Source organism: Microtus pennsylvanicus, chromosome 12 (assembly GCF_037038515.1).
Source record: "Microtus pennsylvanicus isolate mMicPen1 chromosome 12, mMicPen1.hap1, whole genome shotgun sequence".
Taxonomy (NCBI): Eukaryota; Metazoa; Chordata; class Mammalia; order Rodentia; family Cricetidae; genus Microtus; species Microtus pennsylvanicus.
The window spans coordinates 44,834,942-44,862,500 of NC_134590.1; the positions used below are offsets into that span (position 1 = coordinate 44,834,942).

General features: G+C 40.4%; 1 protein-coding gene across 4 annotated transcripts in view; it reads right to left on the reverse strand.

Moving 5' to 3' along the window:
- The window catches only part of Tbc1d19 (TBC1 domain family member 19), a 118,944-nt gene that overhangs the window by 81,998 nt on the left and 9,387 nt on the right, over positions 1-27,559 (reverse strand). For 2 of the 4 annotated variants that reach the window (XM_075943525.1, XM_075943527.1), the window contains exons 2-5: positions 16,969-17,041; positions 15,964-16,009; positions 14,607-14,651; positions 12,632-12,707 (exon numbers count right to left, since the gene is read on the reverse strand). In XM_075943525.1, the coding sequence (XP_075799640.1) occupies positions 12,632-12,707; positions 14,607-14,651; positions 15,964-16,009; positions 16,969-17,041 (240 nt within the window). The remainder of the gene's footprint in view (positions 1-12,631; positions 12,708-14,606; positions 14,652-15,963; positions 16,010-16,968; positions 17,042-27,559) is intronic. The other 2 variants (XM_075943526.1, XM_075943528.1) reach the window with 2 other exon arrangements.

A 27,559-nucleotide genomic window follows, 5' to 3' on the forward strand; every position in this document is an offset into this window, starting at 1 on the left:
GATAACACAAAGTAAGCAGAAAGCTCTTGCCAGGACAGAAAAAAACAAAATGCCAACAGCGTTCATAATGCAGAAGGAAAGGACACAGTGACCTAGATGAGCGCACAGGACAATCACTCAGCAGTAGAGGATAGTAACATGGAAGGGGAAGCCGAGGACAGAGAGGGAAAGTCCTTAAATGCTAAGCTTTAGGTTAGGAGCTCCACTTCCTAGGCAACTGGGAATCACAGAGGTGCACTAAATGGCCTAGTTTATGAGACAATCACAACATTCTCAACAAAGGTAGGGATAGACACTAAAGATGAGCGGAGACACTAGTAGAATTGTAAGTCATCAAAGCATGGTGATGTTTTGGTACAGTCTAAATGGAAGGCAGATACTAAGTAAAAAGTATTAAATTACTAGCTGGCAGAAAATTAATCTATTAAAAGTTAAATAAATGATTTTGGACTAATTATTAAGAGAACTAAGTGACTTCCTGACCCCTAAGTTGTCAACCGTTTGAGAGGAGACAACAGACAGTAGAAGTACTATTATACCAAAGACTTGAACAGCCAAAGAAGTCTAAAGGAGGAAAAGACTAGGAGGCACAGAAGGAAGGTGATAAAATGGTAGTCATGAGATCCAGACTAAGTGGGCTCCATGGAAACTGGAGAAAAGTACTCAACAGGACAAGGAACTGAACTGGATTTTCTATGGACAGGAAGTAAAGGAAGAAAGACTGACATTGATTAGGAGAATATTCTTATGGTTTGAATGTTCCTCTACAAGCTAGTATTAACTGGGAGTCAATAGTGGGAAAGTGGTTCGATCTTGAGGGTTCTGCCCTAATGAATTAAACTGATGGATTTATAATAAAATTTCATTATTGGAAGATAGTGAAAGAAAGGAGGTGGGTCCTAATGGGAGGAGTTAGGTCACTGGGAACACATCCTATAAAGATGTGTTTTGTCCTCTACCCCTTATCCTTATCTGTTTCTATCTGACGTAAGGTGAGAAAATCTGTTCCTCAACAGCCTTCTGCTACACCATGGCCCAGAGCACAGGAGCTAACTGATCATGCTCTGAAGCTTTTGGAGCTGTGAGCCACAAACTTTCCCATCTTCTTGAGTTTTTCTCCCAGATACTTGTCACAGTGATGAAAAACCTAATAGAAAATTGGTACCAGGAATAGGGTCATTACTATGAGGAAATCTGACCATGTGGTTTATGGTAAGAACCAGGAAAAAAAAGAAACAGATCAGAAAGATTTACAAATATTGACATTTAGTCAGAAAAATCTATGTAAAATTGGGATTAGGGCAGGTTTGTTTTCTGAAGAGATTCACACTATTAAAAAGAAGCCAGATATTTGAAATTGAGACAAGTCAGACATCTTAAAGACATCTCAGGAACTGGCCAAAGCCCACCTATGGCAAACTCAAAATTACAAAAGGTACATTCATTTGAAAGGTTTTTCTCATGAGAATAGAGCACCCATGAGACAGGGTGCTGTTGGCACAGAGTCACTGTGCCCAGCTGGCCAGGGAGACAGAGGTTGTTGAAGGTACAGTCCAGAGAGACCTAGTTATCACTCAAGTTGAGGCATCCTTGTTGTCATTCATGGGATACTGGCTTTGCAAGCATGCAAAATGTAAGTAATCCATTGTCATGGAGGCATCCAGCCAGATTTCAAATAAGTATATGCCTGTTGGAGGAAGGTGCTTGTTTGTCCCCTGCTGCTTAGCCCCAAAATAATCACACAGAAACTGTATTAATTAAATCACTGCTTGACCCATAAGCTCTAGCTACTTAGAGGCTAACTCTTACATCTTAATTAAACCCATTTCCATCAATCTGTGCATCACCACAAGGTTGTTGCCTACCAGCAAAGTTTCAGCATGTCTGTCTCCAGCAGCGGCTCCACAGCTTCTCTGTCTTCTTTCTCCCAGCATTCAGTTTAGTTTTCCCCACCAACCTAAGTTCCGCCCTATCAACAGGCCAAGGCAGTTTCTTTATTCACCAATAGTATTCACAGCATACAGCGGGGACTCCCACATCAGATGCCAGTAATGTGGAATGTCTGAGAGAAAAGCCAGCATAGGAGAGATGCTGTGTGGACTGCAGCTGGAAACACTTGCAGTGGTGGGGCTGCCCACGCCATCTGGAGCTCACATCAAACCACCATGTGTCCCAGATGACAAATTAATATTCTGCTGGGCTGCAGTCTTGCTTTGGTTTGATCCTTCCTTTCCATGACCCTATTATCTATATTTTGGAATCTTGGCCCCCGGCAGGAACCAGGAAACAGAGCAAGGGCATTTTGTAAGAGGAGCCCCTTGGCCAGCAGGGAAACCTGAACCAGTTTTAAAAGACCCCTTAGATAGCATCGATAGGAGGAGATGGGCAGGCGCCAAGGAAAGAATTTACCCAATAATCTGAAAAACAACATGAAAACACCAGAACCCAACGATCTTACAACAGAAGGTCTCCAACACCCTAACACAGAAGAAGTGGAAAAAATTGACTTTATGAAAGCAGTAGAGTCCCTTAAACAACATGTGAAAAATGCCCTTATAGAAATGGATGAGAAGTATAACCAAAAATTTGAAGAAATGAGTAAATATGTACATGATACCCTGGGAAACCAAGAAAGAACGATCAAACAGGTAATGGAAACAGTTCAAGAATTGAAAACTGAAATGGAAGCAAGGAAGAAAACACAAACTGAGGACCAGCTGGATATGGAAAATCTAGGTCAACGAGCAGAGCCTACAGAAACAAGCATAATCAATAGAATACAAGAAATAGAAGAAAGAATCTCAGATTCTGAGGACACCATAGAGAAAATAAACGCTCTGATCAAAGAAAACTGCAAAGCCAACAAATTCTCATCACAAAACATTCAGGAATTATGGGACACAATAAAAAGACCAAATCTAAGAATAATAGGAATAGAAGAAGGAGAAGAGTCATAGCTCAAAGGCCCAGAAAATATTTTGAACAAAATTATGGAAGAAAACTTTCCCAACATAAAGAAAGATATTCCTTTGAATATTCAAGAAGCATATAGAACACCAAACAGACTGGATCAAAGGAAAACATCCCCTTGCCATATAATAATCAAAACACAAAATATACAGGTTAAAGAAAGAATACTAAGAGCTGCAAAGGAAAAAGGCCAAGTAACTTATAAAGGTAAACCGATCAGACTTACACCTGATTTCTCTATGGAAACAATGAAAGCCAGAAGGTCCTGGATAGAAGTAGTGCAGAAGCTAAGAGACCATGGATGCAAGCCCAGACTACTATACCCAGCCAAGCTTTCGTTCACTATAAATGGAGAAATCAAGACATTCCAGGATAAGAACAAATTTAAACAATACGTAGCCATGAATCCAGCCCTATAGAAAGTAATAGAAGGAAAACTGCAGCCCAAGGAATCCAACATTGCCAACACTGCCTACAATAAATCAGGCATCTAGCGACCCTTCACTAGCACAACTCAAAGAAGAGAGACACACAAATTCTACTTCCAAAAACAATAAGAATATCCGGCGTAAACAACCACTGGTCATTAATATCACTTAATATTAATGGTTTCAATTCACCTATAAAAAGGCACAGGCTAAGAGATTGGATACGAAAACAGGATCCAACATTCTGCTGTTTGCAAGAAACACATCTCAACCACAAAGACAGGCATCTACTCAGAGTAAAGGGCTGGGAAAAGGTCTTTCAAGCAAATGGTCCTAAGAAAAAAACAGGTGTGGCCATATTAATTTCTAACAAAACTGACTTCAAACTAAAATCAATCAGAAGAGATCGAGATGGACACTTTATACTCATAACAGGAACAATTTGTCAGGATGACGTCTCAATCCTGAATATTTATGCCCCTAATATAAAAGCACCCACGTATGTAAAAGAAATATTACTAAAACTCAAGGCAGACATCAAACCACACACACTAGTAGTAGGAGACTTCAATACACCTCTCTCAGCAATGGACAGGTCAATCAGACAGAAACCTAATAGAGAAGTAAGAGAACTACTGGAGGTAATGAAGCAAATGGACTTAACAGACATCTATAGAACATTCCACCCAAATAGGAAAGAATATACCTTCTTCTCTGCAGCCCATGGAACCTTCTCGAAAATTGACCACATACTCGGAAACAAAGGAAACCTCCACAGATACAAAAAAATATCAGTGTCCACCTGTGTCTTATCAGATCACCACGGATTAAAGTTAGAATTCAACAACAATCCTACCTCCAGAAAGCCGACAAACTCATGGAAACTGAACAGTCAACTACTGAACCACACCTGGGTCAAGGAAAAAATCAAGAAAGAAATTAAAGTCTTCCTTGAATTTAATGAAAATAAAGGGACAACATACTCAAACCTATGGGACACTATGAAATCAGTGCTAAGAGGAAAGTTCATAGCACTAAGTGCCCACTTAAAGAAAACAGAGAAAGCATACATCGGAGACTTAACAGCACACCTGAAAGCTTTAGAAAAAAAAGAAGCAGACACGCCCAGGAGGAGTAGAAGACTGGAAATAATCAAACTGAGGGCAGAAATCAACAAAATAGAAACGCAGAAAACAGTCCAAAGAATCAATGAAACAAAAAGTTGGTTCTTGGAGAAAATCAACAAGATCGACAAACCCCTATCCAAACTAATTAAACGACAGAGAGAGAACACGCAAATAAATAAGATCAGAAATGAAAAGGGGGACATAACCACAGACACAGAGGAAATTCAGAGACTCATTAGATCTTACTACAAAAGACTGTATGCCACAAAACTAGAAAATACAAAAGAAGTGGACATTTTTTTTTAGATAAGTACCACATACCAAAGCTAAACCAAGACCAGGTGAACAATCTAAATAGACCTGTTAGTCGCGAAGAGCTAGAAACCGTTATCAAAAATCTACCTTCCAAAAAAAGCCCAGGACCAGACAGTTTCAATGCAGAATTCTACCAGAACTTCCAAGAAGAGCTAATACCTATACTCCTTAATGTATTTCACAATATAGAAACAGAAGAGTCATTGCCAAATTCCTTTTATGAAGCTACAGTTACCCTGATACCAAAACCACACAAAGACCCAACCAAGAAAGAAAATTACAGGCCGATCTCACTCATGAATATCGACGCAAAAATTCTCAATAAAATACTGGCAAACCGAATCCAAGAACACATTAGAAAAATTATCCATTATGATCAAGTAGGCTTCATCCCAGAGATGCAGGGCTGGTTCAACATACGTAAATCTATCAATGTAATCCACCATATAAATAAACTGAAAGAACAAAACCATATGATCATTTCATTAGATGCTGAAAAAGCATTTGACAAAATTCAACACCCCTTTATGATAAAAGTCTTGGAGAGATTAGGGATACAAGGGTCATACCTAAATATAATAAAAGCTATTTACAGCAAGCCGTCAGCTAAGATTAAATTAAATGGAGAAAAACTCAAAGCCATCCCACTAAAATCAGGAACACGACAAGGCTGTCCACTCTCTCCATACCTCTTCAATATAGTGCTTGAAGTTCTAGCAATAGCAATAAGACAACATAAAGGGATCAAGGGGATTCGTATCGGAAAAGAAGAAGTTAAGCTCTCATTATTTGCAGATGATATGATAGTATACATAAGCGACCCCAAAAACTCTACCAAAGAACTCCTACAGCTGATAAACACCTTTAGTAATGTAGCAGGATACAAGATCAACTCCAAAATATCAGTGGCCTTCCTATACACTAAGGATAAGGAAACAGAGAGGGAAATTAGAGAAGCATCACCTTTCACGATAGCCACAAATAGCATAAAATATCTTGGGGTAACTCTGACCAAGGATGTGAAAGATCTATTTGACAAGAACTTTAAGTCTTTGAAGAAAGAAATTGAAGAGGACACCAGAAAATGGAAAGATCTTCCTTGCTCCTGGATTGGGAGGATCAACATAGTAAAAATGGCAATTCTACCAAAAGCAATCGATAGATTCAATGCAATCCCCATCAAAATCCCATCAAAATTCTTCACAGATCTGGAGAAGACAATAATCAACTTTATATGGAAAAACAAAAACCCAGGATAGCCAAAACAATCTTATACAACAAAGGAGCGTCTGGAGGCATTACCATCCCTGACTTCAAACTCTACTACAGAGCTACAGTATTGAAAACAGCTTGGTATTGGCATAAAAACAGAGAAGTCGACCAATGGAATCGAATAGAAGACCCTGACATTAATCCACAAACCTATGAACACCTGATTTTTGATAAAGGAGCTAAAAGTATACAATGGAAAAAAGAGAGCATCTTCAACAAATTGTGCTGGCAAATCTGTATGTCAACCTGTAGAAGAATGAAAATAGATCAATATCTATCACCATGCACAAAACTCAAGTCCAAATGGATTAAAGACCTCAATATCAGTTTGAACACAGTAAACCTGATAGAAGAGAAAGTGGGAAGTACTCTACAACACATGGGCACAGGAGACCACTTCTTACGTATAACCCCAGCAGCAAAGACATTAAGGACCTCATTGAATAAATGGGACCTCCTGAGACTGAGAAGCTTCTGTAAAGCAAAGGACACTGTCGCTAAGACACAAAGGCAACCCACTAACTGGGAGAAGATCTTCACCAACCCCGCAACTGACAAAGGTCTGATCTCCAAAATATATAAAGAACTCAAGAAACTAGACCGTAAAAGGCTCATCAACCCAATTATAAAATGGGGCACTGAGCTGAACAGAGAATTCTCAACAGAAGAACTTCAAATGGCCAAAAGACACTTAAGGTCATGCTCAACTTCCTTAGCGATCAGGGAAATGCAAATCAAGACAACTTTAAGATACCATCTTACACCTGTCAGAATGGCTAAAATAAAAAACACCAATGATAGCCTTTGTTGGAGAGGTTGTGGAGAAAGGGGTACACTCATCCATTGCTGGTGGGAATGCAAACTTGTGCAACCACTTTGGAAAGCAGTGTGGCGGTTTCTCAGGAAATTCGGGATCAACTTACCCCTGGACCCAGCAATACCACTCTTGGGAATATACCCAAGAGAGGCCTTATCATACAACAAAAGTATGAACATCTACGATGTTCATAGCAGCATTGTTTGTGATAGCCAGAACCTGGAAACAACCTAGATGCCCTTCAATGGAATAATGGATGAAGAAAGTATGGAATTTATACATATTAGAGTACTACTCAGCAATAAAAAACAAGGACTTTTTGAATTTTGCATGCAAATGGATGGAAATAGAAAACACTATCCTGAGTGAGGTAAGCCAGACCCAAAAAGAGGAACATGGGATGTACTCAATCATATTTGGTTTCTAGCCATAAACCAAGGACATTGAGCCTATAATTAGTGATCCTAGAGAGGCTAAATAAGGAGAACCCAAAGAAAAACATATAGGCATCCTCCTGAATATTAACCTTCAGCAAGCGATGAAAGGAGACAGAGACAGAGACCCACATTGGGGCACAGGACTGAAATCTCAAGGTCCAAATCAGGAGCAGAAGGAGAGAGAGCACGAGCAAGGAACTCAGGACCACGAGGGGTGCACCCACACACTGAGACAATGGGGATGTTCTACTGGGAACTCACCAAGACCAGCTGGCCTGGGTCTGGATAAAACCGGACTCTCTGAACATAGCGGACAATGAGGACTACTGACAACTCAAGAACAATGGCAATGGGTTTCTGATCCTACTGCACGCACTGGCTTTGTGGGAGCCTAGGCAGTTTGGATGCTCAACTTACTAGACCTGGATGGAGGTGGGGGTTCCTTGGACTTCCCACAGGACAGGGAACCCTGATTGCTTTCGGGCTGGGGGGGGGACTTAATTGGGGGAGGGGGAGGGAAATGGGAGGCGGTGGCGGGGAAGAGACAGAAATCTTTAATAAATAAATAAATTAAAAAAACTGAAACATTAAACTCTGTGAATAAAGTTGAGGAGAAAATATAAAAAAATAAAACAGACATGAGTAAATAAATAAATAAATATATAAACTCAAAAAAAAAAGAAAGACAGAGGAGGGAGGTGGGGTTTTTGTTTGCTTTGTTCTTAATTAATTTTTAGAGGAGTTTCCTTTGAGAGGATGTGGATATAGAAACACTAGGAGGTAAGCAGAATTGGGGTTTGTGACATGAAATTACCAAAGAACCTATGGGAGTGCAAGCTGGTACAGCCCCTTTGGACCTCAACCTTCCTCAAGACCCAGTAATACCACTTTTGGGTATCCAAAGGATGCTCAATTGTGCTACAAGGACATGTGCTCAACTATGTTCATAACAGCATTGTTTGTCATAGCCAGAACCTGGAAACAACCAAATGCCCCTTGACCAAAGAATGGATAAGAAAAATGTGGTACATTTACACAATGGAGTACTACACAGCAGAAAAAAATAACGGCATCTTGAATTTTGCAGGAAAATGGATGGAGATAGAAAACATCATATTGAGTGAGGTAACCCAGACCCAGAAAGACAATTATCATATGTGCTCACTCATAAGTGGTTTTTAAACATAAAACAAAGAAAAGCAGCCCACAAATTACAATCCCAGAGAACCTAGACAACAATGCAGACCTTAAGAGAGACATACATGGATCTAATCTACATGAGAAGTAGAAAAAGACAAGATCTCCTAAGTAAATTGGAAGCATGGGGACCTTGGGAGAGGGTTGAAGGAGAGGGGAGAAGTAGTTGAAGTGGTGCGGGATAATTGTCTGTATTCTGTCAATCATGTTTTAAATAAATGCTGATTGGCCAGGCAGGAAGTATAGGCAGGTCAACCAGATAGGAAGTAGAGGCAGGGTGGCGAGAACAGGAATATTCTGGGAAGAAGGAAGCTTCTTTTGGCAATCATTCCCAGACCACAGAAGAAGCAGGATGCGATCTACCTCACTGAAAAAGGTACTGAGCCATGTGGCTAACATAGATAAGAATAATGGGCTAATATAAGTTACCAGAGCTAATAAGAAGCCTGAGCTAATGGGCCAATCAGTTTATATCTAATGCAGACTCTCTGTGTTATTTCTTTGGGACTTGCCAGCTGTGGGAACTGGGCAGGGCAGAAACCCCAACAAGCCTGGCCCTCATGTTACAGGGAGAGGCAGGGATGGGAACAGAGAAAAATGTAGAGCTCAATAAAAATCAAATATATATATATATTATATTATATATTTATATATATTATATTATATATATTTATATATATATAAAGAATTATGCTATTAAAAAATATTTAGACGCCCACAAATAAGCAGGAAGAAGTCTTAAGAATCCGCTGCCCCAGCCGGGCGGTGGTGGCGCACGCCTTTAATCCCAGCACTTGGGAGGCAGAGGCAGGCGGATCTCTGGGAGTTCGAGACCAGCCTGATCTACAAGAGCTATTTCCAGGACAGGCCCCAAAACCACAGAGAAACCCTGTCTCGAAAAACCAAAAAAAAAAAAAAATAAGAATCCGCTGCCCCAATTCCTTTAACCTGTGGTGCCTAGCTTCCCGCCTTTTTTATTATAAAAATGAGATGGGAATATAATAATCTGTCTCTTTAAGAGACAAGCCACACCCACTCCCTCCCCCATCCACTGAGGCAAGCTGATCTTCAGCTTCCAGCTTCCAGCTTCCAGCCTAAGTTCTCTCCTTTCCATCCTTCTCTTGGAGAGGCAGCTCTCTCTCTCTCTCTAAATCCAACCTCACTCTACATGGTGCGCCTATCTGTCTGTCTCTCACCCACCACCACCACGTGGCTAGGTTGCTGAGGATGCTGCAGGAGACGACTCTGGGGACCAGCCACCTTCGGAGACCTGCGGCATGGTCTCATGCACAGTCCCTGCCTAGGACTGATTGCCCTCGGGACCCCCTGCCCACTGCCTGCCCACTGGGGATCCGCAGAAATTTTTAATAATCCATTATACTTACCTTCTAGTTTTTGTTTAGTTTAAATCTTTATAACAAAAGCCACACAATTCTTTTATGAATATGTTTAACTATCATGCTTTTATACAAATAAATAAATAAATACTATTTTGTGGAGGCTGAGAAGTGTGGACCCATTTCCACTTTGTCTGATGGTCAGAGAGTTTGGATTACTCAAATGATCGACAAGCATAGTTGCCCATCCCAACTCAGGATGTGATTGCTTGGTTCTTTTAACATTAAGATAGCTCTATTCAATCCTGACAGGTGATCAGGATATACAAACATACTTCTGCTCCTTCTTTTGTAACTGAGGTCACCTGGGGAAGGGCAACCTTCAGGATCTGTGACCTAACCTAGAGCAGCTTCACTACCTAGACAACAGAACGCTAATGAGTCTCAGAGTGATAAAGCAATCGACTGTGTGTGTTATCCTTTGTATCATGTTAATAAAGACTTGTTACCTTTCCCCCTCATTTATGTTGGGAATAAAAGCTGTGAAAAAATTAATGTGGTGATTTCAGAATTTCAGTCACTGGAATGCCCTCCTGATACTTTTTCTATGGTTTCTATTCTGTTATTTTATATGCATCCTCATAGTCTTTACTTATAGTTCTAAAATTCCCATGCCCCTCCCCTGGTAAGAAGTAGTCTGGTCAAGGGCCATGAGAGGCACAGCAGGAAAACTAGCGGTCAACAGGCCCAGCTACCAGCAGAGTGGTTCTGGCCTCACTTGGCAAGGCCATGGAGTTACTGACTGTGGAAATTGATTGCTCCTATCTGTAATTTCTTTCATGAGTCACTTCATCTCTCCCCTAAGAAAAGCTTTGTGTGTTTATCGCATGAAAATATTCCATCTACTAGGCACATATATGTGTGGGTAGTCTGGAAGATGACTTCTCATCTGGCTGTATAATTGTGATATATAGAATATATACTGGGTGCCTTGAATTCTCCCACAGCTGACTTGGGAGACAGCAGCCTCAGTTTACCCCTGCTCTCCTACTTACCTTCACCTCAGTTTTACAAGATCTTAGTCTAGGAAATTAACTGTTTGTGCCTTTACTTCTAAAGATACAGGAAAAAGCTCTGGCTCACTTATCCAGCCCTGGAGAAAGGAATTCCTTCTCATGTGGGCGTCAGTGAGAACAAGTACCTGCTGCTTAACCCGAAGCTGGATTTTACACTAAGTAGCCATAGCTTTTCCCTTTGATCTAGCCAATTTAGGTGTAATCTCTAGAGCTGAGAGACTCCCTTTAATCAGCTAACACTTGGTGAAAATGCTAATGCAGATCAAACACCACCCATTTTCCTCTGGCAGATTACCCCAGTTGCCCTGGACACAAGGCTGAGCTCCAAGCCACGGCTGAAGAAAGTGCTTAGAAAGTGCACAGCGCTACTGTATTTTCTTCCCTTTTCTACATTTATTTGTTTACAAACTTCTAGCTTAACTAACCACACAAGTGTAGTTTAACAAACAAAATCCCTTTCTCCCCCCTTAGAAATCATAGTCCCTTCTTCTATTTACCCGTTTTGCCTCTTAAGATATGCCCAAGCGTTTCACAAGTCACGCCCCCACTTAGCCAATAAGTAAGATACAGGCACCTGCGTTGTGAGCCCTTATCTGTTTTCATGGCCCTGAGAAATGCATGCCTGGTGCCCTTGCTGTTGCCAGAGAATTGCTGATTGTGTCTGCATGTGTATATAAGCTGGAAACTCTGCAGCAGAGAGAACAATAAATGGCAGATAATGAGAAGAAACCGGTGAGCTGGTTTCCTTAGCCCTCAGATCCTAGTTCCTTTGCTTATGGTAATGTCTCCTTTGAACCCTGAGAGGAGGTTTGTAAGACTGGCCCGTAAAAGCCTTCAATACTATCTGACCTTAGAGATACCACCTAGAATAAATATTACATATTTCTTCAAAATCTCCATGGTTTTTGTTACACTGTTTCTATCAACATCTGATTTGGAGGAGGTTTTAATGAAAATAAAAGTTAGACTCTTGCTAATGTATACTACTGTGAACCTGGCAACTGGACACAGCAGAACATTTTCTACAACAGCAATGGAGCAGAGGGATGAGGGCAAAGGATTTCTGCAGGAATGATTTGAAAGCTTCATAATAAAAATTTTAATCTATTTCTGAGGCCACACTGGAGAGAAGACCCCAGCCTCTGGCTGCAATGGCCCCACAGCCCCATCTAGCCCTCAAAGGAAGGCCACAGGCATGGCTGTGCCCAGTGAAGGACAGCTAGAGAGATGGGAACATGTGACAGGCTCAGTGACTTTACATGTTATTTTCTAGCAGTTTTTGTGCTTAATTTGTTTTAGTTTTTCCTTTTGCTTGTTTTTAATGCATTAGTTCATCTATATTCCATTCTTTTAAATGCGCAGGCCCTGAGGAATAGATGGTTATAGAAGTTTTTACCCTATTTCAAACTTCAAGCCAGTATGGTTTATTACCCTTTTATTTCTATGTACTGTTTTCAATGATTACTAAAGTTAAACAAGTATAAACCTTGATTACTGAAAATAGAAAGTCAGAGTGTGCAAGAATTATTAACAATACTTAAGAGATTCTTACCCAGTCTTTATATAATGAACAAATATATATTGTGCCAATAAAAATATACTCCGTATTTCATTGCTTGGCATGGGAGAAAAAAACAGAAATGAACGTGGCCAACCTGTGCTTTCCTCATGTAGACCAAAGGCTCTTTGAGATGCTCGGGAGGTGCAGAAGGATGACTGGGCAATGGATACCTAGGAGCAGAAAGAGACAGCTAAATAGCATTTTGAGCTCAGAATAATGAATTCTCTTAGTAAGAATTCACCTCTGAAGTCCATGCTACAAATGAAATAGAATATCTGTTAACAGTTCAGGTGTGTATGCCAGACCTAATAGAAGTTTTAATTATACCGTTCTAGTAATGTGTAATGTTTTTGCTTTTTATTTCACACCGGGTAGCACTTAGTATCCCTGGCAGGCTTGGAACTTGCTATAGTGACCAGGATGACCTTGAACTGGTCCCACCTCTGCCCCCAAGTGCTGAGATTATGGGTGTGCAACACTATGCCCAGCTAAAATGTCATCAGTTAAGAACAGATGCATTCTGGCTTACAGTACTAGGCCCTAGGAAGTCAGATATCCAGGTGCCAACATCTAGAGACAGAAGGTAAGAGGCTCACTGGACAAACAGCTAAAGCCTGGCCTTTTATAATTTGGAAGGGTGAGTAAGGCTCCTGTGCCCTGATGGCTCTGAAGAGTCTCAGCTGGTAACACTGCTACTGTGGCAAATACATTTCACCCATAAACTTGGAGGGGACATTTAAATCATAGCAGACCACTTAGATAATTGCTAAGGGCAACACAAAACAGACTAAGACATGGTCTAGGCATACCAACCTGAATCCCATGAGCCATAGGTGCCCAAATATAGCTATGAATATGACTCAAGAAAAAATTATAAACCTACTTGTCTTGGTTAGGGCCTCTATTTCTATAAGGAGACATAATGACCACAGCAACTCTTTTAAAGGAAACCATTTAATTGGGGCTGACTTAGAGTTTCAGATCGTGGGAAGCATGGTGTTCAGGTACCTGGCAGGCAGCACACAGTGAATGTCACACTGAGCATGGCTTGAGCATTTGAGACCCCAAAGCTTGCTCCCAGTGACCACTTCCTCCAAGAAGGTCACACCTCCTAATAGTGCTGCCACTCCCTACAAGCCTATGGGGGTCATTTTCTTTCAAACCACCGCACTACTTAAAACATTTTTGGATTCCTTGCAATTTCTTTGTAACTTGATTGAGTAGTTGAGTATGAACATTTCAATCTCAAAACATTGGACATGTCAGATAGATTATGCTTCCATAAAATGCTGATAATATGAATTCAATTTCTAAAAGTAGCTATAAAGATTGTTCTCTCTCTCTCTCTCTCTCTCTCTCTCTCTCTCTCTCTCTCTCTCTCTCTCTCTCTCTCTCTCTCTCTTATTCTTTTAGGGCAAGAGTGCTGGGCATTAAATCTAGGTCCTGATGCATAAATAAGTCAAAGACTATGAAGTGTTTAAGACACTGAAACAAAGTAAGCATTTCAGCAATTCAAATTATCTCCAATATAACCGGGATACTTGTGAATACAATAGCAAACAAGTATTATTTTAAATGAATGGAAATTGAAACAAGGTGTGCAGTCTGAAGTGGGAAGTACCAAACTGAGCTGGAGTGGCAGATTTCATGTCAGTAACAGAATGTGGAAGACTTTCTGTTCATACAAACCTAAAATCTTTAAAGCGTTTATTAAAACATAGAAAATGAGGTAAGCTTTATTAGGCATATGAATGTGTGTACGTGTGTGCGTGTGTGTACGTGTGTGTGCATGTGTACATGCATGCGTGTGTGCGTGTGTGTATATGTATGTGCGTGTGCGTGCTTGTGTGTTTAGATCAGTTATTTAATATTACCTAACAAATATTCATTCCTTACATTTTGCTTTTAAAAAGATTTATTTTGCCTTTAATTAAGCATTTGTGGGGGGAGGAGGTCCACGAACAAGTGCAACCCCCATTTTGCCTGTTTTATTCATCTATCCAATGGTTAATGCTAATGAAAAGTATAATAAAACTCATTATATATACCAGGTTGGCTTAGAAACTCACAGAAATCCACCTGCTTCTGCCTCCTGAGTACAGGGAATAGAGACCCTGTGTCAAAATAGAAAAAGAAAAAGAAAGAAGTGAAGGCAGATACAACAGAACACTCTGCGTCCACCTTCTTCTTTTGGCTTACATCAGTGACGACACATTTTCCCTATTCTCCATATGCCATCCCCTGGACACAGAGCCTGTCTAATACAACAGCCTCAGCTTCTCCCAGGCTTTACTCAAGTTACAAGTATTCGTTATGAGTATTCTTAACACCTTATCCAACCTTTCAATCTGAGAAGACTCAACCAAGCTTGCTAACCCTGATCTAGCTATGTGACTGGATTTTTAAGACTATCTAAATCTTGGAGTTCAGGTCAAAGTCTCCCTGTACTCATTATGAGTTACAGACTTTATCTAGTCTTTTAAAAAAATCCAATTCTATGTGTGTTTCCATGCGTGTGTGATGTGGGGTTTCCCTCTGTATGCTGTGAATACCATTGGTTATTAAAGGACTGTCTTGGGCATGTGCAGGGCATAATAGAGGTAGGCAGGGGAAACTAAAACAGAAGTGCAGACACAGGAACTCCATAGGCCTGCGTGTCACATCCTGGGAGCAGAGGTGAGCTGAGTGTTCTAATCATCCCACTGGCACACAGTGAACACTCCATGAATAAAGAACAAATAATAGGATGTTGAATGAACCACTAAGCTGACATTCTGAAGTATATATATATATATTTTTTGTTTGGTTGTTTTTTTGTTTGTGGTTGGTTTTTCAAGACAGGGTTTCTCTGTGTAGTTTTGGTGCCTGTCCTGGAACTTGCTCTGTAGACCAGGCTGGCCTTGAACTCACAGAGGTCTACCTGACTCTGCCTACTGAGTTCTGGGATTAAAGGTGTGCACTACCATCACCAGGCTTTGGAGATATGTTTTTTAGAGCAAAAGTTCTACACTTTAATAAACCCTGATGGTAAATCAGGGGAAATAAAAGCATTAGGTTCTTAGTAATAATAGTAATCTTGCAAAGAAAAAGATATGTTTAGAATGATCAGTTTGTAATAACAGAAAGAAGTATGATATTCAAAATTTAACAATAAAAAGAACATAAGTATGATGAGAAAAATCCCATTACCTAATTACACTGGATGGATACATTCTCTATAAACAAATTTGGTAATATAGATAGTACCACCTAATCATTATTTATTCAGACCAGACTGTAGTGACTTGTGTTAACTTACTAGAAACCCTGTAAGTATACGAATGAGAAAGGAAAATATACATATAGACAGAAACACTAATTTTACTACTTACAAAAGAAATCTACTTAACCGAAACAGCATCTCAAAATACACAGAAAAGAACTCACACATTCAGTTCACTATAAACAGCATTCTGAAGTTTCTTCTCCCAACCTGTTTTTCAGTTAAAAAAATAAATATTAGTGTCTTAAATATACAACATAGTAAAATTTTTTAAACTTACAAAATGTATTTATTTTATGTGTGTGTGCACCTGAATGTATATATGCCCATCAAAATTTATGCATGAACCTGCAAGCGTCAGAAATGGGCATCAGAACCTCTGGATCTAGAATTACAGGTTGTTGTGGGCTGGGAACTAAACCAGAGTCCTCTGGAAGAGCAGTCAGTACTCTTAACTGTTGAGCTATATCTCTAGCCCCAACTTAATAAAATTTAACTCACTAAAATGTTGACATCATGGTTATTTATGGAAGAATTTTGTCGATCATTAACTGCTATGTAAGTAAATCTATTGACTCATTTTCTCGAGTTAAGAGTAATGCCTTCTTCCACTGTCAACATGCCAAATGAATGCCAACGTCTTTGGACTGATGCTATGATGGATGTGTCATGGAGACGGACAGGAAACCATCTGGTCCATACTAGAGACAGAGCACCAGAACCAGTTTCTGTTGACTAGTCAGCAGCAAAAGCAGAGTGAATATTACAAGGAGCTGCCATCTAATAGCTCAGCACCCACATGCAAGTGTTGATGCCAGGTCATCCCTTCTTGTCCAAAAAATTTAAGATTTTCTTTTTGTTTTGTTTTGTTTTCTTCTAAAAGCATAGAAAAGTAAGGAAATGAAGAAGAAGAATCATAGCAGGAAGTAAAACAACCAGCTACTATGTAAGGATATATTTGCCACACGTGTGACATGTTCTGAGTAGGAAGAAAGCAACTGACTACTGCAAAGCAGCCATTTCTACAGTGTCCTTGAGTGTTTGTACAATTTTATTAAAAATTGTGAATTCCACTCCTCTCCAAACAGAAGCCCTCAGACAAGTTATACCAGTTTTGAGGAAGAAGCCCAAAGTCTGAAGGTGCTTAAAGATAGGGGGACTTTACAAACCTGATACTTTAAAGAATTCCTTAATATCTTCTTTGAGTGACTCAAGTCTGATCTCAGGTCTCTGGAGGCAGGCCTAGATTTTTGGAAAAGAAGACAAAGGGAAAAGAGAAGTGGAAAGTTACAAGTCATTTGAGTTCGTGTGTAAATCCAACAAATGTGTAGAAGGAAACACTGATGTTTTCAAATGCACTTGGAGGTTATCACAGCGCAGACCCACCTGGACTGCCTCACCATAGAGAAAGTTTCACTACTCTCATGAGTGCACACCAATATACACAAAGCACAAGGATGTACATCTTACAAATGCTTAGCATGTTTACCTAAAGTCCCACGTAGAAAAACGCTCAGGTTTTAGTAATCTATTCTCACATTATACCCTAAATCCATGGTACCCCACCTAGATGCCAAAGTACCAGATCTCTTGATGTACATGCCTGCAATCTGGATTGCTGCTCAACAGACAAGTGTCGTGCCTGTTTATGAAAAATACATACAGCTCCTGCTTTATTTGTGTTTGTCACTAAGGTCTGATGTGGGAGGGTTTTCTATCTATCTGTTGTTTCATTGGTTAATTAATAAAGAAACTGCTGGCCTGATAGGTCAGAACATAGGTGGGTGGAGTAGACAGAACAGAATGTGATGGAGGAAGGTCATTGGCTAATAAAGGAACTCCTTGGCCCATTTTGTTGATTAGAATATAGGTAGGTGGAGTAAACAAAACAGAACGCTGGGAGGAAGAGGAAGTGAGCTCAGACTCTACAGCTCTCCTCTCGGGAGCAGACGCCTGAGAGAGACGCCATGCCCCGCTCCCGGGCAGACACACGCAATGAAGCTCCGACCTAGAATCTTCTCGGTAAGACCGGTGCTCACAGATTATTAGAGATGGGTTGATCGGGATATCAGAATTAGCCAGTAAGGGCTAGAGTTAGAGGGCCAAGCAGTGTTTAAATGAATACAGTTTGTGTGTTGTTATTTCGGGCATAAGCTAGCCAAGCAGGCGGCTGGGGTGTTGGGGACGCAGCCCCGCCGCTCCTATTACTACAAATGGCGCCCATACGTGTGGACAACTGAATCCACAGAAAGCCTGAAAAAGCTTGGGAAAGAGTAAAGCATGTTTTCTGGATAGCAACAATTTCTCTGGTCTACTCTGCTTGCCAGAGGCAAGCAAGCGCCTCATCTAAGAGAGGCTTCCTGACTCAGCTTTAGCTGCATAACCCTGCAGCTCATTAAGAGGTCCTGCCACAAAACACTTAAACGGTGTTGACGAAAAGCTGAACACATGCTTTTTGGTTTTCAGCCGTAGCAGGAAAAAAAGCTGCGCCGTTTAAAAATGCCGGCTTTCTGGGCTGTCCTGCCAGGGCAAACTCTGACTCTTTTACAAAGGCGGTTCATGCGGTTTGCAAGCACAGGCTGCTGAAGCTCGCTTGCTGGCAGGGACCTTGGCAGTAAACATAGCTACAGCCAGTACCTCAGCCATGAGGCTGGAAAGCTAAGTGTATTCTTTTCCTACTTGCGATGGAGTTGATCACCCTCAAGGTGTAGGGGTTTCATGACATAGCTCTGTCTGGGAAAGGTTAGAAGCAAAGCTCTTAACAGGACATTTCTGTTACTTTCTGGTATTTTATGCTCATGCCAAACCCACCAAAACAAATCTTGCCCTCACTCACGTCCCCTGCTCCTTTCTTCAAACTTTAAATCTTCTTCAGAGAAACTCACCCACCTGATCTTACAGCTCAAAAGTTTCCAATTTAGTTATTCTCAACTGCACTTAAACTCCTCCATGGCTCAGCCTCTTCTGGAAAGAGGCTGGTGGCCGTCAACAGTTAGTAAGACTTTTTGCATTATTTGTAATGGTGTGGCTATACATCTTTGTCTGTGCAGGAGGATGTGTACACAAGTGCAGGTGCCTGTGGAAAGCATAGATGTCAGCTCTCCCTGGAGCTGGAATTATAGGACATTGTGAGCTACCCCACATGGATGCTGGGACCAAACCTGGGTTCTCTCAAGAGCAGTGTACACTCTTAACTGCTGAGTCATCTCTCCTATCTGAAACTTCTATTTTAAATCTTATTTATTATCACATGAAAAACAGACCAATTAATAACAATCCAACATGCTAGGGGAAACATAGCAAAACTAGGTGATATCTACCATAAACCCAAAATACAACTGGCTGTGACCACTTAGCAACCAGGAGACCTAAATAGTGTTAGCACCTATGTGCAGAAAAGCCCAAGATCAGGAACACCTGACATGTGTGGGAAGAAAGAGAACCTCCAACCAGCTGACAAATACACCCTGAACATTTAATGAGTTAATTGAAAAGCAGGACCTAAAGCCTGGAGGGGCTGGTCTGCTCCAGTGTGAGATAGAAAGGAACTAGAGCAGTGCAGCCAATCAGGGCTCCCTTTTCTAATAAGAGCACACTAACGTGAAAACATAGATAGAGCAATGAAACTGTGGATCACACGGAAGTAACTCATTACCTTGAGAACTGGTAAGAAAGAGAAAACCCACTCATGCTGTCTTTCTAATAAGAACTGTGCAACTCAGAAACCAAACAGTAAACAAGAAACATTTATACAGTAAGTATTGCAGCTTGTGAGCTGGAGAAATAGTTCCGCAAGTAACAGGTCCTTACAACAGACCCGAGTTCAGTTGCCAGCACCCACATGGTAGCTCACAACTGTCCATAACTCCAGTTGGAGGGTTCCAATGCCCTCTGGTCTCCATGGGCATCAGGCATATATGTGGTATATGAATATATATTTCAGTGAAACACAGACCTAAAAACTAAAGCATTACAGCTAATAACTAAAACACATCTGGTTAAAATGTTCCATTTTGCAACCCCAGTGAATTGCTGACTCTAAACATTGTACAGACACATAGCTGTACTCTGCAGAAGAGACACCTAGACAGTATGTGCTACTCAATGAAAGAACACTCTACTACCAATAGCTGTGCCAAAGGGATGATACCCGAGTCTGATGAAGCCTGGGGTCCAGCTGTCAATTGAGAAAACATACAAAGGGCAGAGCATGGTGAGCTATACTAAGAGTTTATAGTCAGTTGAGTCCAGGCTATGAGAAACGCTGAGACAAATGAAAGGAAGAGGCTGGACAGAAGATGCAGCGAACAGAGTGCTGCTTGTTGTGAGAATGTGAGGACCAGACATGGGAGCCTCAGCATCACATAAATCTAGGCGGATATGGTGGCCTGCTCAAACTTCCAGGACTTAAGAGACAATGACAAGGGATCTCAAAGCAAGCTAGCTCACTAGAATAGTCACATTAGCAAGAGCTTGGTTCACGTGAGAGACCCTGCTTCAGTAGATAAAGTGAAGAACGACTGGGAAAACACCAGGCATCAACCTCAGCCATCCACATACACACATGCGCCCAAGCACACACACATGAGCATAAACACATGTGACCACACACACACACACACCACACAGATAAGTAAACAAACCTATATTAAAAAGGCTAGAAGGCATTCATGTTTTTAAGTTGGCAAGACTAAGCTATACAAGAGATACACATATGCAGGAAGTTGATTACCATAGACATCGGGAGGCCAGGGAGGACCTGGCTGCAGTTCTGAGGCAAATGGAGGGGTCTGGCTGTGACAGTCCTAGCCACTTCCATGGTAGCTTGTCATTCACCTTGAAACAATGCATTACAGACTTGTCATTTGTTTGTATGAAAAAGCTTCAAAAATGAAAGATGTCTTTCATTTTTGGAAAAATGTCTTTCAAAACACCCCTTCTCTCCATTCTAAAGTCTCACCTTTAGTCTAGGCCTCTTATTCCCCCCTTTAAAATTTACACAAGGAGAAGGTGTCAGATCCTCAGATCTGGAGTTACAGACAGTGGTGGGCACTGGACATGGGTGCTGGGAACCAAATTCGGGTCCTCTGTAAGAATAAGTGCTCTTACCTACTGAACTGTTGTCATGGTTCCAGGCCTCAACTTTTACTTGAATAATTACAATAGTCTCTGAACTTGACATGTTGTTATCTTAGATGGGACTCCTCACCTGGCATGCACAAGGTCCTGTACTTTTTCTTCTTTGTTATCATTTACTATCTTCTAGCATACTGTCAATCAATTCATTTCCTATGTTTACTGGAAAAGTATATGTCTCATTGTTTAATGTCAAGCACTACTAGAGCAGCTATCTGTGAACCTAAAATACTTATTTTCACAAAGAACATACATAATACATGCTTACTGAATGAATGAATGAATGAATGAATGAATGAATGAATGAACCAACATCTCCTTTTCCAATCTGCTTGCTAGTGCTTTCTTCCTAAAACATAAGTCTGCCCTTGATTTGGGATTCCCCTCTGTATGCTGTAAATACCACTGGTTAATAAAGAAGCTATTTTGAGCCTATTGCAGTGCAGAATAGGGAAAGGCAGGAATTCCAAGCTAGAGGTGCATGTGCTCCATGCCTGGTGCCCATGGAGACCAGAGGGCATTGGAACCCTCCAACTGGAGTCATGGACAGTTGTGAGCTACCATGTGGGTGCTGGCAACTGAACTCGGGTCTGTTGTAAGGACCTGTTACTTGCGGAACTATTTCTCCAGCTCACAAGGTGCAATACTTACTATATAGAGTCAAAGAGAAGCTATGTAGACACTGTAGGAGACAGACGCTGAATGGGAACTTACCGGTAGGCCACAACCACATGGCAATACAGAGATTAATAAAAATGGATTAATTTAAGAAATAAGAGCTAGCCAATAAGAAGTGAGAGCTAATAGGCCAAGCAGTCTTATAATAATACAGTTTCTGTGTGATTATTTCAGGTCTGGGCAGCCAGGAAACAAACAGTCTCTGCCTACATGCCCTGGCTGTGGCTCTCCAGACATACAAAGGAGTCTGAAATTTTCAACAGGCATACATATCCCTTTACAATGTAAATCTACTTTATCCCTATGGATCTAATGCTGGTACTGCTTGACCAAACTAAAGATGTCCTCAATTTCTCATCATGGTACACACTAGTCATGGCAAATTATATCCAGTGAGCCCACAACTGTAAATACCTTGAGGGCTTCAAGCCTTTGTTTATGTCATTTCCTTAGGAAAAAAATGCTCCCTCATCACAATCTATAGTAGCTTCCAAAGCCTCCTTCCCAGGTCCCCTAGCACAGACAGCACCACATCCTCCGTGGCAGCACAGAGACTATACCAGAGCACTCATTTCACTTATCTGACCAATTACCAGCTGAAGGACAAGGGCCAATCTCTACTTTTGTATCATACACATTACTCTGACATTAATTACTGCTTGACAAAATTATATTGACCAAACCATGTTCTAACCTTTTTAGCCAATTTTATCCCAAAATAAATAAGGAACATCATAAAATTATTTTTAACTGAGTAGAATGATTTCCAGTCCATTATTCCCAGGAGTATTTTAAAAGCTGTAAACCTCCAGCTCATTACTCACAATGACCAAGGCAAATGGAAATTTAGCTTCTCTTGTTTTTCTTTCCCTTCTCTGTCTTATATGTGGAAATGATTTATAGAGTACCATTTAAAGAATTTAAAGAGAAAAGCTTGCTATTCTTTCCAAACATTTTCACTATTTCAATGTTGCTAGACCTCCTTGACAGATTTTATACTAAATGCAAGCTTGTAGAGAGCAAAGGAAGCCCAAGTGAGTGGGACTCCTGAGTGCATGTGACCACTTCCCTACAAAAGTAGATAAATATGCCTCATTGGTTCAGCTATATACCATAAACCCTGCCTCCTAGATTATCTATATGCAATAACCCTATCTCTCTGTTCAACTCTATAATAATAAGCATACTGATCTTGGGGTCAGGGTGGGGGCAGGGACAGAGCCTGAGGTTTCTCTAGCAGAAAGTCCAGTTTACCAGATCAAAGATTTATGTCCATTTGTCTGCCTGTCTGTCTTTTCTTCATCTCCTCATTGCCCCAGTGAGATCCATTCCCAGAGCCCCGCTGGACATGGTACAAACCAAATTTGATGTGGGATGTCCTTCTGTATATGTGTTACTTTATTGGCTAATGAGCAAAGCTTTTTCAGCCAATGGCTTAGAAGAATATAGCCAGGCTAGAAGAGATATATAGAGAGAGTAGGCAGGGAGTTGCCATGTAACTGCCAAAGGAGACAGAACCTAAAATTTACCAGTAGCTCACAGCCTCATGGTGATATACAGATTAATAGAAATGGGCTAATTTAAGATGTAAGAGTTAGTTAATGAGAAGCCTGAGCTAATAGTCCAAGTAGTATTGTAATTAATATAGCTTCTGTGTGATTATTTGGGTCTGGGCTGGATGAAAATGAATGAGCAGTCTCAGCTTACAAATGGTGCCAATGTGGGCCAACCATATCCACATAAAACCTAAGAGAGCTTGGGAAGGAATTCTAGACACAAAAGAAAGAGTTAAGCACAGCCTCTTGGTAGCAGCATTTTCTGAGGTGGGCTCTCTTTGTTAGAGGCAAGCAGAGGCACAATTCCTTTAAGAGAAGGCTTCTTGACTCAGCGTTAGCAGCAAAAACTACACAGCTCCTTTAAGAATCAGCTTCCTGGTTCTTGTTGGTCCTGTTATAGAGCACTTAATGGAGTTTGTGAGCATGTTACAAGTTGCTTAATGGCGACATAGACTCACTGTGTCTCTGGAGCTGAGGCAGTGAACATGGCTCAAAGAGCTGGCAGTAAATGTACATCCGCCATATCAAAAGGTCAAGAGAGGCAGAGATAGCAGCCGGGGTTGCTGCAACCACACTGCTTACCATTTTAAAATGTTCCTTGTCAGAAAAAGATTTTCTGACACAATAGGACAGATTCAGACATAAAAGACCTCTAAACGAGACACAGTGTAGTTAAAAATGTATGTAGTCTTGGGAGACAGAAGAAAGAGAGTAAAATACAACAAAGTCTTTAGAGACAGTAAAAGTAATATAAAAGAGTACAGACAGTCATAGATTAAGAGTAAATAAAAATAAGTCACGTAAAGATGGAAAATATACAGAAAGTCTAAATTATGTATATTATGTTTTCTTTGAATTTTTTGACTGCAGAGAGACATTTGATTCTGGGAACTGCTAAGTTAAACCGACATAAAGGTATCTTGACTTCAGAATTTGGGTCTAAGAATATGTTGCCTTGGAAAAGAGGTTCTACTTTTGTTTTCCCAGAAGATGAGAACCTGTGGATTCCTTCCAGACTAATGTGATTTGATGGAACAAGACCCCCTCTGAAAGGTCTCCATGAACCCTAAAAAATCAACCAACAAACAGTAGGAAGCAGTTTGGAGAAAACAACACTCAAATTCCTACAATGATTGTTTGTAGGTTTTTGTTGTCATTTAAAGGGGATATGACATAGAGATGAATACTTTGCATTGGTATGGGTCTTGGTCTATTGATACAAATTTAAGGTTGATTTGTTATACTGTTTCTATGTATTTCTGCTCTTATTAAGTTATTATATTTGTGTAGTTCATTTAAAATGTAATGTATAATTAAGAAATATAGATTAATAGATAGTCCTCTATAATAATCAAACATTTAATTATGTTAGTTAGGTTTTTAGATATATCTTCAACATTTCAAAGATCTACGAAATATGGTATTTAAAATGTTATAGAAACTTAGACTTGCCTTGTGGGAAGTCCAAGCTCCCCCCCATCCAGGTCTAGGAAGGTGTGCATCCAAATAGACAAGGCTCCCAAAAAGCCAGTACATGCAGTAGAATCAAAATCCAGTGTCATTATTATTGGCTTCTCAGTCCGCCCTCATTATCAGCCACATTCAGAGAGTCCGGTTTGATGACATGCAATCTATCACATTCCCAAACTAAAGTATTACAGGAAATTGACAGATAAGTGGTTATAAATTGTTAGGATAAATCCAAAATTCCCTTATTAATAACATAGAAATCAGACTAAGGCTTCTGCCCCAACGGCTCAAGTGTATGTCATGGTATTCCTTCTGCTTGGTGTGCTGCTCCCCGGCAGTAGGCTACAGTAGCAGCCTGGTGACATGTGCGCTTGTGCTTTCCCTGACCAACACCCTGCCTTGCACAACAGCTGCAGCCACATCCTTCACTTTTGGGATGCATCAGACACAAACACACGGAAATGCAGGCATTTACAGGAGCAATGCAGACTACGCACTAAACGTTTTTGGTGCTCAATGCGCTTGAGGAGTTATTTAACACAGCTGCTAAATTGTCTGTTTTAGGCTTGGATATAATAGAACACAGTTTAAAAAGCACTTGGGAGGCATAAGAATGGGTTTGGCACCAGAGAGCTGAAATTATCTCCCAGACTTACTTATTAATTTGATTAAACCATTTAACATCTCTGCGTTTGTTTCTTTATTTAACGGGGGGGGGGGGGAGCAAAACTAAGTTATTATGACAATCGAGGAAAAAATTATCAAAGTAATTCTTAAGCTATGTAGTTCAATATAAAGTAATGGTATGTTATAAAATAAGGTGTGCCCAGGTGGTCATAAACTGGATATCTTTAACAGATTTTCATGGAAGAAGATATAAGTCTTGGAGAAAGATGGGTTTTTTTAAAGATCTGCAGCCAGAACTTTAGTTTTCTTGAAACCCAATGCCTCTGGCTCACAAAAAGAACTAGAATATATTCCTCTAGCAAAACAGTGGATGGGAAACTCAGAGCTTGACCCTGGGAACACTCTTCATCCTTTCATGCTGATGGTGACATCACCCTTCTGCTGGTCTGAAAACACCATCTTTCTCTTTCCAGTGCACAGATGTGCAAACACATGGACACATGCACACAGTCTTCTCCCACTAGAGTAGTCCTAAACTCAAAGTCTTAACTACGAACAATCTAAAGTTTCTGATCTTGGCGAGTAAAGGAAACTGGAGAAGCAAAGCAGCAGCTGCAGCTGGGAGGGGAGCTGAGGCCACATGCTCCTGGAAGGGAAATCAGCACGCACTGCAGGGGCACCAAAAGGGCTCCAACACCTCTACTTCTCACTATGTTCACATACCAATACCAGACTGTGATGTGGGATGTGGTATCAATAAACTCTCCAGTCTCTAACATAAAAATGCATTGGTCCACCTTGAACTTGAGTCTGTTCCCTGCATATGATTCTGTAACATCATGTATGGTCAAATACTGGGTAATGAAGTCAAGGGATTGACAAGTCATTGAACATCAAAAAGTAATATTCCTTAACACCACCATGGATATTACCCACAAATAATATTTTAGATATTGGGAAGTCATTAAACTCACAGTGGCAGGCACACTTTCCCAATGCCACATTTTAATTCAGAGCCTGAATTTCATCACTACACATAATGGCTTTAATGGCTTTCTTTGAAGGGACATGTTAGTTAATGTTACTTATTTTTTGATAAAGTATCTTCCAAATATTTTTGAATGGTAACATGAATTCTGTGAATAACAGCACACATGAATACACATGAATTATAATACCTTTGACAGTTTCTGAACTGTTCCACTTTGGAAAATTCAATTCCATTTGCTTGTAACTCCTAAGTGCTTTTTTAATTATTTCCTTCTTTGCAGATTATAATTACATCATTACCCCTTTCCCTTCCTTGCTCCAATCCTTCCCATATACCTCTCCTTGCTGTTTTTCAAATTTATGGTCTCTTTTTTTATTAATAGCTGCTACATAAATATATATTCACATATTCTGTATACATACAAATATATATATTCCTAACTATAACCTGCTCAGTCTGTAGAATGTTACTTGTAAGCATGTTTCCAGGGCTGACAACTTGGTACTGGATAATCATTTGGTGTGCTCTTCCCTGAGGAAAACCATCTCACCTGCTCTCAGCATTCTTCAGTTGCCTGTAGTTCTTTATGTAGGGCTGAGGCTTCCGGGGCTCAGTTTCTGCACAGCTTGTGGAATCACAGACGATCCCGTGGGATGTAAGAAGTAAAATCAAGTATAGGAAGAGCCTCACCCCATCTCTCCTGATTAAAGAGGCATGAGTGTGCTCTGGAAACAATCCTGTGCCTTCCCCTCCTGAGAACACCTCAAGCCCTCGTGCTCTGTGTGGTCACCACCAACAATAACAACAACAACAATAATAGTAATAGTAGTAATACTCATTCAGAAACTTCCAACTCTCCCAAATGCCAGTCTCACCCAACCTAGACACCTTTACTTATCTAAAAAGCTCCTGCACTTGGAAACTGGGTTTCATCTCCCCACCCTGAGTGCTACACAACTTCCTAACTCCCCCACCATTTCTTCTAGGAGCATTTATGCTCCATTCATCTGTATTGCTCTTGCAATAATTAATTGAGTCCTTTCTACATGCCAGTTTCTGGGCTTAAAAATAAAAATAAGATATCTTCCCTTACTTTTGAAGATATCACAGCATAATTAAAGACATAAAAATAAAAGTGAGAGATACAATTTAAAAAGATATTGCATTTCCCACAGTAATTTCCAGACATCCTTGTCATTAGCGTAATTGTTCTGGACTTCATCTAATTCCTCTCAAGAGCCCCTTACTAACACTAATGAGAAGCTCAATGAAAACATGGTGAATTAGATTTCTCCATTTCTT